Source organism: Cnephaeus nilssonii (assembly GCF_951640355.1).
Source record: "Cnephaeus nilssonii genome assembly, chromosome: 1".
NCBI lineage: Eukaryota > Metazoa > Chordata > Mammalia > Chiroptera > Vespertilionidae > Cnephaeus > Cnephaeus nilssonii.
In genome coordinates, this window is record NC_137072.1 from 46,402,504 (window position 1) to 46,420,711 (window position 18,208).

The 18,208-nt window shown below is 40.6% G+C and overlaps 1 protein-coding gene across 2 annotated transcripts in view; it reads left to right on the plus strand.

Moving 5' to 3' along the window:
• Window positions 1-18,208, plus strand: part of PPA2 (inorganic pyrophosphatase 2) — an 81,285-nt gene that overhangs the window by 29,129 nt on the left and 33,948 nt on the right. For both annotated transcript variants that reach the window (XM_079769397.1, XM_079769398.1), the window contains 2 exons: window positions 2,006-2,092; window positions 8,624-8,750. In XM_079769397.1, the coding sequence (XP_079625523.1) occupies window positions 2,006-2,092; window positions 8,624-8,750 (214 nt within the window). The remainder of the gene's footprint in view (window positions 1-2,005; window positions 2,093-8,623; window positions 8,751-18,208) is intronic.

Below are 18,208 nucleotides of genomic sequence, written 5' to 3' on the forward strand. Positions count from 1 at the left end.
AGAGAGAGAGAGAGAGAGAGAGAGAGAGAGAGAGAGAGAGAGACATCAATGTGAGAGAAACATTGATTGGTTGCCTCCTGTATGTACCCTGACTGGGGATTGAACCTGCAACTCACAATGTGCCCTGATTGGGAATCAAACCGGTAACCTTTCAGTGCATGGGATAATGTTCAATCAACTAAGCCACACTGGCCAAGGCTCCATTTGCATTTTTGGTCTCATCTCCAACTTCCCCTCATCCTTCTCCTCCTGCTCCATCACTGCCACAGTGATCATCTCACAATCCTCTGGTACCTCAGGCATGCTCCTGCCTCAGGCCTGCACATTCACTCTTTCCCAGATGTGCACATGGCCTCCCCCTTACATGATTGCTCAGGAGCAATCTTCCTGATGTCTGCCCTGTGCATCCTTTACAGTTTTAACTCTGCCTCCTGTACTCTCATTCCATCTTTCATGCTTTATTTCTTTCCCTTTTCCACAACACCTACCAACATCTAATATGCTATGTAATTTAGTTATTTGTGTTTATTGTTAATTCTTCCAGCTAGAATGCAGACTTTATGAAGGATTCTATCTGTTTTGTTCACTGATGTCTCCCAACTGCCCAGCTTAGTGCTTAGAGCACAGTAGGCACTCAGTAAATATTTGTGGGATGAACAAATTAATAAATGCATTGTGTGAGTTGCATTTGTTTCGTAGATATGTGTGGGTTTTTGCTCTTAGGATTTGTCTTGTAACAGCATGATTTTGTTCAAGCAGTTACCAAGCCAACCGTGCTTGCAAGAACGTTTAAGCAGCAGAACACTGTGTAAGTAGCAGTCTCTCCACTTAGCTTGTGATTCATCAGAGTGCCATCATTATTTCTGACCTTCAGCTGTCTAGACTGTTTCACCTTAGTACCTTCTCCCACACTAGCAATAGTGCCTTCCTCAGACCTGAGTTTGGCCTGGACAAAAGTCATCTTTGTCTTCCCACGATGTTTCTGAGTGAATACTTAGAGGACCCATCTGGATGATGTTCAAGGACTAGAATCACTAAATTCAAGATTTCTTCAGTCTTAATATATGATTGTTGTGTTTATTATTTTGGCCTTTTTTATAAATTTGGTTCCTTGTCCCCAAGTATCATTTAGTACCACTTAGTAGCTTTGTAACCTGGGACCAGTGACCACATCGCTCCCGGTCTGTTTGTTCACCTCTGTCATCCTACCACCTACCCCACAAGGTGATTGCGAATTTTGAATGAGATGGTCAAAGCCAAGTGCTTAGCCCCATATTGAGTTCTCAGTCATATTGTCTCAATGATGACACTGTTGGCTACTGATGTTAGCTGCCAATAGTGACACTGCTGGTAGAGGCTCTTGCTCCAAATTAAAGCTGGTAAAGAACAGGGAGTAACTGAGGAGATCCTACTTCCTTGGACTTGTTGACAAGAATCCTGCTTAATCAGGAAGGAGTTTTCAAGAAGCACTTACATGTACAGCTCAGTACAGGGCAGTGATGTTTTAAAGAGAACTAAGGACCAGAGCACGGTGATGACAAACATATTGGCTAATATTCATAGATTGTTTTCAGACACAGAAAGGCAGGCCCAGTGCTGGTTCCTTGTCAGAGGAGCAGTGAGCAATGGAAGCAGCGGTTCGGGCAGTCGGTGGGAACAGGGCATAGGCAGTGGGAACATCCGAGCTGAAACTCAAAACGTGAACATGGATTTAGACACTGACAAAACTTGGAAGAAGATTATGTTTGGAAATACCACCCACTTTCAGATGTGATTATACAAACAAATGAAAGACCGAGGGGAGGAAATACTATAAATAGGCTTTAAGTATTATTGTGCTTGAGGATGTACTGGCATGTTGGCATCGAGCCTATGTAATTTCTGAGAATTTTCCTTTGGACTATGGCTATCTATAAAACGTCATGACCGTGTGGAAAGGTTACAATACATTATAGTGAGTATTAACCTATATTTCTGCTTCTCTCCCCTCCCCCCTTTCTTTTAGACTTGGGAAGATCCCCACAGAAACGATAAGAGCACAGACTGCTGTGGAGATGATGATCCTATTGATGTTTGTGAAATCGGCTCAAAGGTTTGTTGTATAGACTGTGTTATTCTAACACGGTCTAGTTTATTCATGCCATAAAATTTCAGTTCTCTGTGGAAGCCACCAGTTCTTCAGTTCTTCAGAGTTCTAGCCCATCGATCCCTCTGGTATCAGTACCTTTTTGTGTTTTTACTTCCTTCTCTTAAACTGGGGATTGGTAAACTATAGCCCAGTGGCGGGTCAAATCTAGCCCACCACCTGTTTTTATAAATTACACAGCTACACCCCTTTGTTTACGCATTGTCTGAGGAATGGTAGCAGAGACCACATAACCTGCAAAGTCTAAAGTATTTACTGCCTGAGCTTTTACAGAAACATTTTGCCAAGTCCTGTCTTCGGCTTCCTTGCCCATTATCTGAGCTGAAACTCAAAACATGAACATGGATTTAGACACTGGAAAATTCAAAACCAATGAAAGCCACGGGCACTCTTTTTGTGTGTGCCTACTTCAAGGTTGCCAAGTCCTAGGGAAAGCAAGACCTACAGTGTCAAGGTTGCTGCTACCCATAGAATTCTGGGAGTCCTTGGTCAAATCTTTTTTCTATTTTCTACTGCAGTTATTGCTAATAATTGTTATTTACTATAGACATTCAGCTCCTTGCACTTTGTTCTCATTCCCAGCACAATGTCTTGTCTTTAATCTTGTTGAGCTCAGAGAAACCAACAGATGAGAATTCCCTCACCTTTCCCCCTTAGACTGCCAAACTACCTGTGCCTGCAAACACTTCTCCCTTTCGTCTGGGCCTGGGAGAGTTGCCTTTTCTTGTCCAAGACCAGTGCTTTCCTTTTTGCCTCTGAGTGACAGTATTTTTCTATCTTTATTTTGTCCTGTATTTATAACTTACCTTTCTTTGTTGTCTTCCTTCAGTATGTCTCCTGTCTTCCTTCCCTTCGCACGAAGGCTTATAAAAAGTTTCCCACTTAATCTTCAACCTATTTCAGAATTGTTTTCATCCTGCCATTATTTCCATGAAACTGCTCTCACTAAGGTCCCTGGTAATTTTTTTAGCCAAATCCAAGAGGCCTATTTCATGTTGACGTAAGAAATGTCCAAACTTATATGAATTTTGAGTTTATTTGAGCCAAACTGATGATAATGGATTGAGAAAATGCTCCAGAGAATGGCAGTTTTAAACCTGTTTTATACATTACAATCAAAAGAGATGTGAAGGAGTTACATGAAATTCATTGATGATAGATAGATTAGGGAAGCAGGAGAAAGCAAAGCTAGGGGCCGGGGTGGATCTCCGGGATTGGATAGAAAGTAAAAGGGATAGACACACACTCCTTTTATATTGGTGGGTATGGGATAGTTAATAGTCAACAATTAACATGATGATAACAATGAGCAGTTGTGTGGTCTCTGCTCTGGTTCGGTGGTTGTGCCCTGAAGGGTCTGGAAAAAAGAAATGACTGACATTCCAAAGGTTTGCTATGGCAGATGCAAAAAGACAATGGACCAGCTCAGTTAAGGTAAAGATTGACCTTTGTCAAGGAAGATACCAGCCTAGGACAAGGGACTACGCACCAAGACTTGATTTTTCTTAGGAAGCTTTTATTTCAGACCATCCTGTGGGGTTACTTTTGGTCTCCGAGTTTGTCAGGCCTGCCCTGCGGGCCTCCCCTGAGCTTGTCAGTTTTAATGTGTGGCCCCTTTTTCGTCCACGTGTCTAACTTGTTACTGTTAACCTTGTCTTTCTTCCTGAGACAGTCTCTTCACTTTACTTTGATTGTGTCATAATCGCTCGGATAGTCTCTAATTCTGGTTCCTTACTGGTTTCTTTTGCAAGCTCCTTTTCTTCTGCCTGTTCCTTAGGATTGGTGCGCTTGAGGGTTGTGCCCCTGTCCCAACTAAGAACTCCCTTGGCGATCCCATCCCAAGCACTCCTAGTTTTGCTCTCAAATTAGTATCTCCAGCTCAGACCTGTATAGTCAGCTGCCCGATTCTGCCCTTGGATGTCTCCCATACATCTCAAACTCACTGTGTCCAAAACAGTTCATTCTTCCCTGCTCTCCTGTAACTCCTCAGTATTTTCAGTCCCCCAAATTGAGGAGTCATCTTGATCATTCTTTGCTTTTCTTCATCTGTTAATCATGAAATATAGATTCTGTATTCCAAATAGCCTTTAAACTACTTCTTTTTATTCTCACTGCAGCTAGCTTTGTCAAGCCCCTATTTTTTCTCACTTAATTATTCCTGCTACTGACCAGTTTCCTCTCTGAGCCTTCTTTTCCTACCATCATTTATTCCAGACGCCTCCTGCTTTGCTCTTTTTAGCACCTGGCTTCCTCTCCTGGCACTCCCCGTTTGCAGGCCACCCTCCAGCTGCACCCATCTTTCACTTCCTGTAGTGCATCTGCTCTCCCTGACAGCCAGGCCTTCGCACACAATATTCCCTCTGTAGAATGGAACCTCCTTCCTTCTTCACTTTGTTACTTCCCCCCTTTTTCTTTTTTTTCACCTCCCCTGCTCATCCTTCAGATCTCAGCTAAAATATCGCTTCCTCTTGGAAGCCTTCCTTTGTTGCCCTCTACCCCCCAACTAAAATATTTGGTCTTTGTTAGGTACTCCCTTAGTGCTAACTGTGGTCTGTTTGTTTAATTGCCTCCTCTATGAGGTGAGAGCTAGCTCTGTGAGGATGGGACTCAGCATTGCAGTGTATAGCTCAGTGCCTGGCAGGTAGCATATGCCTGGCAGGTAGAAAAGCACACTGAACTATTACTTGAATCTTAGTCTAGTTAAGATTAAATTAGTTATCTCTGGTAACGCCTATTGGCAATTTTAGGCTTCTAGATTATTGTTTAGGAAACAGTATCCTCTGATTTTTTTTTCACTTTATTTACCATTATTATTTTGTTTCTCTTGTTTTCTTTTTCTTCTTCTTCCTCATTCTCCTTTTCTGTTCCTCCTCTTTTTCATCATCCTCTTAGATTTCTCTTTCTTCTTCTCCTTCTGTTCTTCCATTTCTTTTTCTCTTCTTCTCCACATCCTCTCTGCCCCCCTTATTTTTCTTCTCTCTGTCTTACTCCTTTCTTGCAGGAGAGATTTCTATCCAACTTGTATTTCTGGTTTTATACACAGACTAGTAGCCCGTTTGCACGAAAATTCGTGCAATAGACCTTCATTCACCTGGCTGCCTGCATCAGTTTTCTGCCGGCACCAGGGACCCAGGCCTTGGCTGTGGCCACCGCCTTCTGCCTTTTTCAGGGTCGGGGCTTGGCCCCGGGCGGTGGCCTTGGGCTCAGCGGCACCCAACATCCTTGCTAAGGATCGCAGGAGCCGACCCCTAGTGGTTTCCTGCGATCCATGCAGGCTGCCCACTGGTGCCCAAGGCCGGGAAAGCCTCCGCCCCAGGCTTTCCTGGCCTTGGGCTCGCTGCACCCAGCCTCCCTGCTACCGATCACAGGAGCTGACCCCCAGTGGTTTCCTGCGATCGGTGCAGGCTCCCCGCTGGTGCCCAAGGGCCGGAAAGCCTTGGCCCCTGGGACCCCCGGGAGCGGCGGGAGGGGCCGGCCATGCCACCCCAGGTATCCGATCGACCCCCGGGACCCCTGGGAGGGGCGGGAGGGGCCGGCCACGCCCCCCAGGTGTCCAATCGACCCCCGGACCACCGGGAGGGGCGGGAGGGGCCGGGCCACGCCCCCCCTGGTGGCCGATTGCCCCGGGACCCCCGGGAGGGGCGGAATGGGCCCGGCCACGCCCCCCCGGGGTGCCGATGGCCCCAGGCACCCCGGGGAGCGGCGGCATGGGCCAAGCCACGCCCCCCCGGGGTGCCGATGGGCCCAGCCACGTCCCCCAGGGTGCCGATCGCCCCAGGCACCCCCGGGAGCGGTGGCATGGGTCCGGCCATGCCCCCTGGGTGCCGATGGGCCCGGCCACGCCCCCCCAGGGTGCCGATCGCCCCAGGCACCCCGGGGAGCGGCGGCATGGGTCCGGCCACGCCCCCCCCCCCCCCCCCCGGGGTGCCGATCGCCCAGGCACCCCCGGGAGCGGCGGCATGGGCCCGGCCACTGGGCACCGCCATCTTGATCTTCTCAAAGGCGGATATGCCACCCGGAGTCCCGCCCCCAGCCTCCTGCCGGCCCAATCGTGGGCATAGCGGAGGTGCGGTCAATTTGCATGTTTCTCTATTATAAGGTAAGATAGGGACAAAGGGGCTAGAGTTCCTGTGTGTGTGTGTGTGTGTGTGTGTGTGTCTGTAGTTTCTGTATCTCTCCAGCAGAACTATAGCAGAGAGTTAGCTTTCTTTAAAATGTAAGCTATAGTTTAGGAATTTATCTTTCAGACATTTTCTCCCCAGAGGAGTAATAAAGTGTGTCTAAAATTAATAGATTTGAAGGAAGGAAGAATGTAAATATTTTAATGAGTACTTCCTATGTTTCAGACCCTATGCTATGTATGTTAGTCACTTTCACATGTACTATTTCCTGATAAGTGAAAGTTACTAAATTAAATAACATTACACTGATGGAACATTTTATGTAGTAGAAAACTCTTATTCTGAGGGCATAATCCCTGGGGCCATTCAGTTCATAGCAAGTGCGAATTATTATGTTAATTTAAATTATTATGCAGATATTAAGTGGGTGTTTAAAGGTGAAGCAGAAGTATCTTATTTTCACTTAAAAATTTTAAATTTTATGTAAAAATGTGTAAATGAGCATGCAATTATTGAGATTATTAACTGAGAGAACTCATATGAAAATGATTTGACTTAGTAACAGTAATTTGTTATTGACAAAACAAAGGAATCACTTAAAGAAAACTTGATATAGAGGTTTTTTAATAAACCTGCCAAAGTCACTAAATATGTAGAATAAAATTAAAGGTTTCAAATATACATAAGTGGTTTTTAATAAGGCATATGTAATTAATCTTGAAAGCATACTTTTACATTTTATATAGAAAGCTTAATATATATAGATGTTTGATACATCATTACTGAAAAACATATTGACTCGTTATTTTTTGTGGAAATGTAGTATTGATTATAAATGGTCAAGTGAATTTATATTCTGGTTTAATGTTGACATTTGGGTGGATAATTCTATTATAGGGGACTGTCCTGCAGCATCCCTGGCCTCTTCCCACTAGATGCTAGTAATGCCTCCCCAGTTGACAGCCAAAAACATCTCCAGACATTGCCAGTGTCCTCTAGAGGGCAAAATTGCCCGTGGTTGAGAACCAGTTATCTAGTTTGTCACTTCATTAAACAATGTAGCTAGCCTTTTCATTGGTGATTACGTGATACCAGAGGCCCGATGCACGAAATTCATGCAAGGGGCTTGGCCCTCGCAGCCCCCGCTTCATCTGGAAGGTCGTCTGGAAGGTCATCCACTGTTCGGCCGTCCAGTCCAGTCTAATTAGCATATTATACTTTTATTATTATAGATGATAATTTTGAACAGATTTCCTGGCGTGTGGTGTGTAGATCTCTCAACAAGATCGTAACCTTTCAGAACAGGGACCTTTCTGTGTATATACGTAGTATCTGATATGGTGCTGGATACTGAATAGAGTCTAAACATGTAAGAGTCTGGTTAATATATTTGTGTATATTCCCCCCAAAATGAGATTTCAGTTTAGTTTATGCAGTCTCATTAATCTCTTGTGTAAACTAATTACAACTTCATACAGATTTATATTAAGATTTTAGTTTTATTTTGCAAATATTCTAAAAGGATTTATTTGACTTTATGGTTTAAGGTCTAGTGTTTTTCTCTCAAATAATTTCAAGACACAAAAGTGACTTTCTTTTGCATACCTTGCTTTCCAAATGTAAAGCTGTATTTTGAATCATGAAGGAATTCTGAAACATGTGTTCATATTTCAGCTTGCAGTGAAATTCTATGGCTGATTAAACCTTTAAAAAGAAAAGGATATAGGAAGAATGCATGCATATAAACGTGGCATAGACAGTTTGACGGAACCACTGAAATAAATTGTTTTTAGCACATGAAACATTTGCTTAAACATCATGCTATTTCTTGGTTTCTCTTTAAACCTTTTAAAAACATTTTACTAAGACTTTTTTGTCTGTATCTTTAAAGTACTAGTAGTTCTTTCATTGTCATCCATTATCTTCTTAAGATTATAGTCTAACATGTTAAAAATTTACTTTTCAATAGTAACTGAAAAATGTGCTTTGTGAAAAAGGTACTGTGAAGCAATTTAAAAGGATTCTAGGGTCTCTTTTTACCCCCAAGCAGCAGAAGCCAGGATTATAGTTTGTAATGATATACATGGGTTTATTTTCTGCTTAGTGTGAGTTTCTAGGCTTAGTACATTAAATTTCAAGATCTATAAATAACTTCAATTTCTAAAAAGGGATCCAGATACTTAATTTTAATAGGCATTTCATAAAAGGTTTTATGACTGTTTTTACATTATTTTAAATTATTAAACCTTTATTAAATTTCAGTTTATAGTGCTTTTCATCTTTCATGGATTTTTTATGAGATATGAGTAAACTTCTCTAAAGCTTTGTAAATGCTCAGTTTCTTTTCTCTTTAAAGGTTCTTTCTCGTGGAGAGGTTATTTGTGTGAAGATCCTTGGGATTTTGGCTCTTATTGATCAGGGTGAAACAGATTGGAAATTAATTGCTATCAATGTGAATGATCCAGATGCCTCAAAGTTTCATGGTAAGTCTATAACTTTGCAGAAACAGAAATAAATCAGGAATTCTTAGAATTTAAAAGGGACTTATGTAAAACATACTGTAGGTATTTGGGAGTTAAATTTATATGTTTTGTATTTTATTTATTCTCCATTGAATTTAAAGAGCATCCGACTGTGATTGTGTCTGAGTTGTATCATATTGCTAGGAGGAACAAGAGAGAAAAAAGGATGTAGACAGACACATGATACTTCACACTAAGAAAGTGCATTCCATGGGTTCCCTTCTCTCTTCCTTTCCTCCCTTCCCTTTTTCTTTCTTGAATCTCTCTTTTGTTCATTGGAGTAATGGGAAAAACTAAGTGTTTATCAAGGACACAAGTTGTTTCTACACCTGGTTTTTGTTCTGTCCTGTACAAATGAAGGGAAAGATAACTGCCCTCTGACAAAATTTTGATGTCCCAGAAATTTGAGTTCCAGAAATTGCTTGCTGTGTTGAAGAACTGACTTTCTTTGGAGTCAGACTTCAGTCTAAGTTATGGCTGTGCTGCTTTCATCTGAGTGACTGGGTAGATCATTCAACCTTTCCGAATTTCAGTTTGCTCATCTGTGGAGATAAATGCACCTACTTGTTAACAGAAGTGATTTACTTAAAACATCTGACTGTCACATACAAGGATTGACTGTATGCCACTATTATTATTCTTTGACCACTTTTTTCCTCTATTTTTCTAGCCTTTTTGCTTTCAGTTTCATTCTCATTTAAGATCCTGGTTTCTTCTAGACTTCACATCTTATCTCAGCTGCAAACTTTATTCTTTCTGATTTGACTGAAACTCAATATTTATATGTTAACTTTCCTTAACTTATGTGCATTTAAAACCTTTTTTTTGCACATGGAACAGCAAAAAGAAATTTTATGTTATTCTTGCATGTAATTGAGAAAGGAAGGGAGCTGATAGGGTGATTTCATGTAACCTCAGGGTCAAAACTAAAACATGGAATTACAATTTGGGCCAGTGTGGCTCAGTGGTTGAGCACTGACCTATGATCCAGAGGTTGTTCAATTCCTGGTCAGGGCAAATGCCCAGATTTCGGGCTTGGTCCTGGGTAGGGGGCAACTGATCAATGAATCTCTCTCATCATGTTTCTATCTTTCTCCCTTCCTCTCTCTGAAACCAATGAAAACATAAAAACAAACAAAAACAAAAACATGGAACTACACTTAAAATAGGAGACATGAGTTTATAAACCAAATGTATCTTGTCTGTCTCATTATTTTACCCTGATTTGTTTATTATCATGTTTCTTATACATGCATATGTAAGAAGAGTAAATAAATGTGCAGTTTAAAAATATTTTAATACATTAACTGCTTCTCAAATGAGAACTTATAATCAAATGGTGCAATGTCCTCCAAAATAAATTAGTTGTGAAGTGGCACACTGAAGTCATGAAAGACTAATAAAGGATGCTGCTTTAAACTGGAGATCTGAGAACCTGAATGAAACTAGTCTTTAGGCGGAGTAAATTAGCCATTAGCATAGTACAGTTGGAGATGTGATTTAACATTTTTGTTTTGTTTTTTGTTAATCCTCATCCAAGGATATTTTTCCATTGACTTTTAGGAAGAGTGGGAGAGAGAGGGAAAGACAGAGAGAAACATCAATGTAAGAGAAACACATCGATTGGTTGCCTCCTACATGAGCCCAACCAGGGCCCAGCCCGGGGAGGAGCCTGCAACCAAGGTACTTGCCCTTGACCAGAATCAAATTCGGAACCCTTTGATCCGCAGGATGACGCTCTATTCACTGAGCCAAACTGGCTAGGGCTAACATTTAAAAAAAATTTTTTTTTAATTTCAGAGAGGAGAGAGAGAGAGAGAGAGAGAGAGAGAGAGAGAGAGAGAGAGAGAGAGACATCAATGATGAGAGAGAATCATTGATTGTCTGCCTGTCCTGCATGTCCTATATCAGGAATCAAACCATGACCTTCTGTTTCATAGGTTGACACTCAACCATTGAGCCACACTGGCTGGGTGATTTAACATTTTAAAATCCCTAGCATGTGCCAAAGCATTGGTGCCTGTTCTAGTACATATTATCATTCCATTTTTGTGAAATTAAATATCAGGGTAACATTGGTTAATAAGATCATACAGGTTTCAAGTGTACAGTTCTATAATACATATCTGCAAATTGCATTGTATGCCCACCACCCAAAGTCAGATCTTCTGTCACCATATATTTGATGCCCTTTACCCTTTGGTGCTCAAAGGATTTAAATAACTTTTCCAACTTGTACATCTAGTAAATAGGAAAACCATGATTTGAACTCATTTCTGCTTGATTGTGAAGTCCATTGTCCATCAATAGTACTATACAAAGCAATTCATACATGACTGTAGTCGTTTGTAGTATTTCTAACTAGTGGTATTGAAATCAGATTACATAGGCTAAGCACCTTACTCCTTGAGTGCCCTAAGGCCTAGAATGAAAGATTTGAGGTCTCTTTCACTTTACTCCTGTTTGTACCCAGAGTGGAGATGACTGCATTTAGTCATCATTTAAATTCTTTTTGTGCATTCTTGTACAAAAAGACAAACAGAAACACTGAAGCTTACTTAGTTTGAGATGAAAACTGGAGTAAGTAAAACAAATTATTGTTTTGAAAGGATAATACTCTTTTTTATTCTAATAAAAGGCAACACATGTATTATCTTAATCATGAAAAATACAATTCTTCATACGTTTTTAAAATCCTAAAATTACAAGACAAGAATTATTGGCATATTTTGCTCTAATATAGTATGCTGACATTGTGTCTGGTGTTTATTTCCAGAATGAGTAAGGTATGGGAAGGGAGGGAAATAATTTACTTCAAGGATATTTACATATTGTTTGCACTGGGTAATATTTTAAGTACTCGCATATATCTAGATTTTGTAAAATAAATTCTGTATGTAAGTGGTTTCTTTTTACTTCTCATTTTTTTTATCTTCAAATTATTATAATACATTCCTCATATCTTTATTCCATTTTCTTTTGTCTTTTACTTAAGTGACCCAAGGAAGAAATAGATGTAGGCACAAATTGAAAGGCTGAAGAAATTGCAGTACAATTTAAAAAAAAAATCATAAGTCTGGAATTCTAAGTGATCATATGTAGCAGCTTTTATTTTTAATTTAAATACAAGTTTTGTTTTATATTTATCCTATCTTTCAAACATCATACAGCTGTTCTCTCAACTATTTCAGACAACAGAATTTCTGTTGTCCTGCTGCTTAATGAAGGAAGTGTTAGTGGACAAAAATTATCCTAATCTTATTTTTCTTTCTTCACTCCTTAGCCTGCTGTGTTGTCTGTGTTTTCATTAGCACCTGCCAAAGGGGAATTAGAGAGGATGAGAGCTGAGTGATTCTCAGTAATTAGAGGGCTTGAAAGCTTCCTAAATACGTGAAGGAATTTTTTTAAGTTTAAGGAAAAAGCCAGTTATGATTTGATTACAATGTTTAATAACATTTTTGTATCATAATAATTAATTCATCTTCCAAAGGTATCTATCTTATAATTCATGGGGAGCTTACGTATTATAAGCACATGGCTTATTTTATATGATGTTGCAGGTTTATAATAGAACCTTGATCAGGGTGGGAAGCCTCAGAAACAAATAAAGGAACCAATTTTATGATTATGCCTATTACAGCAACTTATGACCCTACATAATAAAGAGCTAATATGCTAATTAGACCAGACAGCGGGATGACCTTCCAGAACGACCAGTGGGCGGGGCCGCGAGGCAGCCAGGACTGTGATGGGCCGAGGCAGCAGGGGCTGCAGGGGCTGAGCCCCTTGCACGAATTTTGTGCATCGGGCCTCTAGTTTTATTATAAAGGAAAATATGTATGTTTGGGTTCATTGATTAAATAAATATTAGCTAATAGGTAGTAAATTTTGGTGCCATTCTCTACTATATATCTTTGAAAATTAATCAACTATATTTATTATTAAGTCAAGCAACTTTGAAAATTTATTCTTTTGTGTTCTTCCCACATTTACTTTCTAAAATCACAAATAGGATTTTGGATGGCATTTTTAAATCTAAAAATAATCATAATACTTGGAAATAAAACTCAGAAGACTAAAAAAGGTATATAAACTGAAAACCGAAGTTCTCCTTCCACTTCCACCCTCAGTCTTACTGCTCATAACATCTTCACCCTGTGGCTTCAGTTCTCTGAGTGTTTGCTTCCTTTCTGTAAGCAGTGTACTTACACTTCGATTTCTTAATTCATGTCTTTTCCCTCTTGACTCAAGTTGCTGCTTTGGACGATTAGGAAATTAACTTTTTATACATTTCTCAATTTTGTTACCATATTTCTTCTTCTGTTATCTTAATTCTAAATATTACACTTTGAGCTACATTTGTTGCTTCATTAATTTTAAACAATAACTGGAAGCTGCCCAGGATGGAACTAGGACATTGAGGTTTCTGTACTTCTCTGCCCCTTACTACCTAGCTTCACTCAGCCACACTATTAGTTCTACAGCGTCAAAATGAATAATGTTTGAAGTTCTGTTCTTTACCTATAACTGTTTTTTTTTTTTATGTTTTGACTCCTGAATCTGAAACTTGGAAAGCACTGAATTGCACTTATAGGATTTATGTGAATATTATTCATGTAGTTTATCATACTATTTATTGAATGAGCAGTGTTGGATAGGCTGTTCTGCTGATCCCTCTGCATAGCTATTATTGTGGGGGTTTTTTATTGCCCTCCTGGCTTATTAGTTGTACTCTTTCTTAGATTCTTTCATGTCCTCCTTTTTTTGTTTTTCTTTTTCATTGTTGGCTGGTAAATTTTCCAAAAAATTTTCCAGAAAATGCATTGGAGATTATCTTATTTGGTACATATTAGAATGTCGTGTGTGTGTGTGTGTGGTCACCTTCTACTTAAATAACTTTAAAATATCTAATACAGTAACTTTAAATTACTGTGCAGGAATTGAAATTTCTATCACAAAGGAGTGAGTGATTTTATAACAGTTTAAACATTTGTCATCTGTACTTGATATTTTTATAAGATCAACAGAAGTAATTATTAAAAACATGTAGGAAACTGTAGCTATCTGGAAAAAATTTTTTAAAAGTCTGTAGTTTTCTGATGTATGTAATACAGAAATTTATAAAGAATTTCAGTAGTTATTTTCTATACATTTTTGTTGTTTAGATATTTAAAAATTTCTTCTTACTCATTTCCAGTACCTTGAGAAATAGCTGTTTTGTTTTTTGACATGGTCAGTACCTATTTTTTTTTTAAACAAAGAAATCTGTTTTAATTTATGGTCAGTCAGTATGTCTTCCATGTGTATACTATATCAATTTAGACACATTTAAAGTATGATTTTGCTAGGAAGTTTTAGGGTTGTTTTATTTGTTATGAAATTACTTCTTTGTTCCCAGGGAACATATGTGCAAACTTTGGGAAACTGTAATATCCTGTCATCATAGTTCCAGTTTTTAACTTTGACATGACTGAACAAACATTAGCAATTGCATCAGAGAACATGTTTCAGTTAGAAAGAAACTGGTTGCTGGCTGTATTTCTTTAATTTCTACAGTATTATTTAAATCTTGAAGTTTTACCTTTTAAAACTGGAGTAGCCACTGTGAAAATCTAAAAAAAGTCCAAGTAACATTTGAAAACAAATTCCTATACTCCTTGATAGAAAATTGGTCACTTTGCCTGCCTCATTAACACTTGAGAGCAGTAAGACTATTTAATGCACTGTAATTAGGTTCTAGGCTCTCGTGTTTTCAATAGTGCCATAATGGCCTGAAAGGGTTAGTCAGACTCCCAGGGTACCCGAATTGTTACTAGAGAATGCTTTGGCCATTAGGAATAATAGCACTTAGTTATGAAATAAACAAGTTCAGAGCTTTTTAAGAAGATCAAAATGCTAGGGGATGTGTAATTTCTCTCTCAGTTAAATTAACCACCTTCTATAATGTAGAGCTCCATATATTCACCAGACAGATGTCTGAGCCGCTTTAGAACTGCCAGTGATGCCTGACAGGGGAGTAGTGTCATAGAAGGTTTGGGCCTAGAAGTTACTTCAACTTGCAGAGCAATAAAGATTTCTTTTGTTTGGTGTCTTTAAATAAATGAAAACTGTGGTCTGTTGTCCTGTAATAACTTGCTTTTGTAGTTTAGAAAATGAAAAAATAAATTGAGATCAGAACAGTTATATTGACACAGATATATTCTGGGATGAATAAATTACATTAATAATAGGGAAATTATTTTAAGCAAGGTAGTTGGGACTTTTTCAAAGGCCAGCAATGCACTTGTTCTAAAATTATCAGAATGTATATGTATTTTACTGGTATATACAGTATTTTACCTTATCTAAGGGGGATACGTTCCAAGACATCCAGTGGATGCCTAACACCATGGATAGTATCGAACTCTATGTACCCTGTTTTTTCCTCTACAAATGTATTTATGATAAACTTTAATTTATAACTTAGGCTCAGTAACAATAATAATATTAAGATTAACAATAATAATACTAGAATAGAACACCTATAACTATATGTATATAAATAAAAGCCTAAGCAACCATTACAACTGAACAGACCTGTCAACCAGTTGCTATGATGCACACTGACCACCAGGGGGCAGACAATGCAGGAACTGCCCCCTGGTGGTCAGTGCACTCCCACAGCCAACCTCCCCACAGCCCTCTGGCCCTGTCCGGCAGCCAGCAAGCCCCAGCCAGGCCAAGGGATCTCACTTGTGCATGTATTTCGTGCACTGGGCCTCTAGTAGCCTATCTAATAATAGACAATATGCAAATTGACCATACCTCTGACACACCCACAAGCCACGCCCACCATCCAATCAGAGCGAGTATGCAAATTAACCCAAACCAAGATGGCTACAGCCACAGAGAGCAAGGTTTCCTAGGTAACAGAGGAAGCCAAGCTTTTCGCCTGCCCTTGCCAGGCCTAAGCCTCCACTCAAGCTACAAAGTTTCAATTATAGAAGGTAAACAAATTCAAACAAATGGCGGCAGAATGGAGCTTGAGAGAGCAGGCCAGGGTTGCCGCCGGCAACAGGGGAAGCAAAGCTTTCCGCACACCCTGGCCGGGCCACCCGCTTAAGGCTACAAAGTTTCAATTATAACCCCAACACAAATGGCTGCCAGCCTCAGAGGGAGCCCCAGGCTTGGCTCCACTCCAGGCTACAAAGTTTCAATTGTAGAAGGAAAATAAATTCCAGATACCAGGGCCTCCGCTTGGGTTGCCAGGGGGCGTGGCCGGCCTGCAAACCACCACAGGCCCCTCGCTCATGCTGCCCCATGCCCCAAGGGAACCCCCACCCTGATCCAGGACACCCTTCAGGGCAAACCAGCTGGCCCCCACCCCTGTACCAGGCCTCTATCCTATCTAATAAAAGAGTAATATGCAGATTGATCATCACTGCAACACACAATATAGCTGCCCCCATGTGGTCAAAGATCCTGCCCCCATGTGGACACAAGATGGCCACCACAAGATGGCCAGCAGGGGAGGGCAGTTGGGAGGCACCCGGCCTGCAAGGGAGGGCAGTTGAGAGGGACCAGGCCTGCAAGGGAGGGCAGTTAGAGGTGATCAACCCTGCAGGAGAGGGCAGTTAGTAGTGACCAGGCCGGCAGAGAAAGGAAGTTGGGGGCAAACAGGCTGGCAGGGGAGTGGTTAGGGGGTGATCAGGCTGGCAGGCAGAAGCGGTTAGGGGCAATCAGGAAGGCAGGCAGGCAAGCAGTTGGGAGCCAGCAGTCCTGGATTGTGAGAGGGATGTCCGACTGCCCATTTAGGCCCAATCCCAGTGATCGGGCCTAAATGGGCGGTCGGACATCCTTCGAGGGGTCCCATATTGGAGAGGGTACAGGCTGGGCTGAGGGACAACCCCCCTCCGTGCACGAATTTCGTGCACCGGGCCTCTAGTATTATAATAAAAGTTATGTGAATATGGTTACTTGTTTCAGAGTATCCTTGCTGAAGTCTTCATTTAGGCTTAGTGCTTTCTGGAATAGCATGTAGCCATCAGTTGGAGCACGTTTTCTCTTTTTTTTGTTAATCCTCACCTGAGGATATTTTTTCCATTGATATTTAGAAAGAGTGGAAGAAGGGAAGGAGGGGGAAAGAGAGAAAGGGAGAGAAACATTGATGTGAAAGAGACACATCAATTGGTTGGCTCCCGAACCTGCCCCAATGGGTCAGGGATTGAATTTGTAACCCGGGTATGTGCCCTTGACAGGGAATCAAACCAGTGACCCTTTGGTGTGTGGGCCAACACTAGCCATTGGGATACACCTTTTCTATCTTAACCAAGCACTTATCACACACTGTGGTTATAACTTTTGCTGTTTGAAGTACAATGGCAAAAGTAGCATGAATTTCTTTTTCACAATTTTAAGATAGAAGATTCATTCTTACTGTAGATGTTTCAACCTTAGCATACTTTTTTTTTCTTTTTCATGAAGTTGAGAATTTTTACTTAACGGAAGCACTTTACAGCTTTTCTTTGGTTGCCAGCAACACTACTCTTTTTTTTTTTTTTTCTTTATTGATTAAGGTATTACATATGTGTCCTTACCCCCCATTGCCCCCCGCACTCATGCCCTCACCCCCCTGGTGTCTGTGTCCATTGGTTAGGCTTATATGCATGCACACAAGTCCTTTGGTTGATTTCTCCCCCTTACCCCTACCCTCCTCTACTTTCCCTCTGAGGTTTGACGATCTGATCAATGCTTCTCTGTCTCTGGATCTGTTTTTGCTTCATCAGTTTATGCAACACTACTCTTTCACTTTGGGGCCATTATTAAGTAAAATAAGGGTTACTCAAGTACTGCGATACCACAACAGTTGATCTGATAACTGAGATGGCTACTAAGTGACTAACAGGCGGGGAACATATACAGAGTAGATAGGCCGGACAACGGTGTAATTCATGTCCTGGGCGAGATAGTGGGAGAGGGCCCAAGATTTCATCATGCTACTAAGAATAGCGTGCAATTTAAAACATGAATTGGCCAGGCATCGTGGCTCAATGGTTGAGTGTCGACCTATGAACCAGGAGGTCACAGTTTGATTCCCTGTCAGGGCACATGCCCAGATTGTGGGCTCGATCCCGAGTGTGGGGCGTCTAGGAGGCAGCTGATCAGTGATTTTTCTCTCATTAATGCTTCTATATCTCCCTCTCCCTTCCTCTCTGAAATCAATAAAAATGTACTTAAAAAATAAAACACGACTTGTTTATTTCTGGGATTTTCCATTTAATATTTTTGGAATATGATTGATTGTGGGTAACAAAAACCCCAGAAAATGAAACCATGTACAGGGGTGTATATTGTCTTTCGAGGCAGGAATATACATGCAGAAACTGAATCTCTTTGGCTTAAATTTTCATTTGCTAAGTTAAAATTTTTAGTGTCCATGC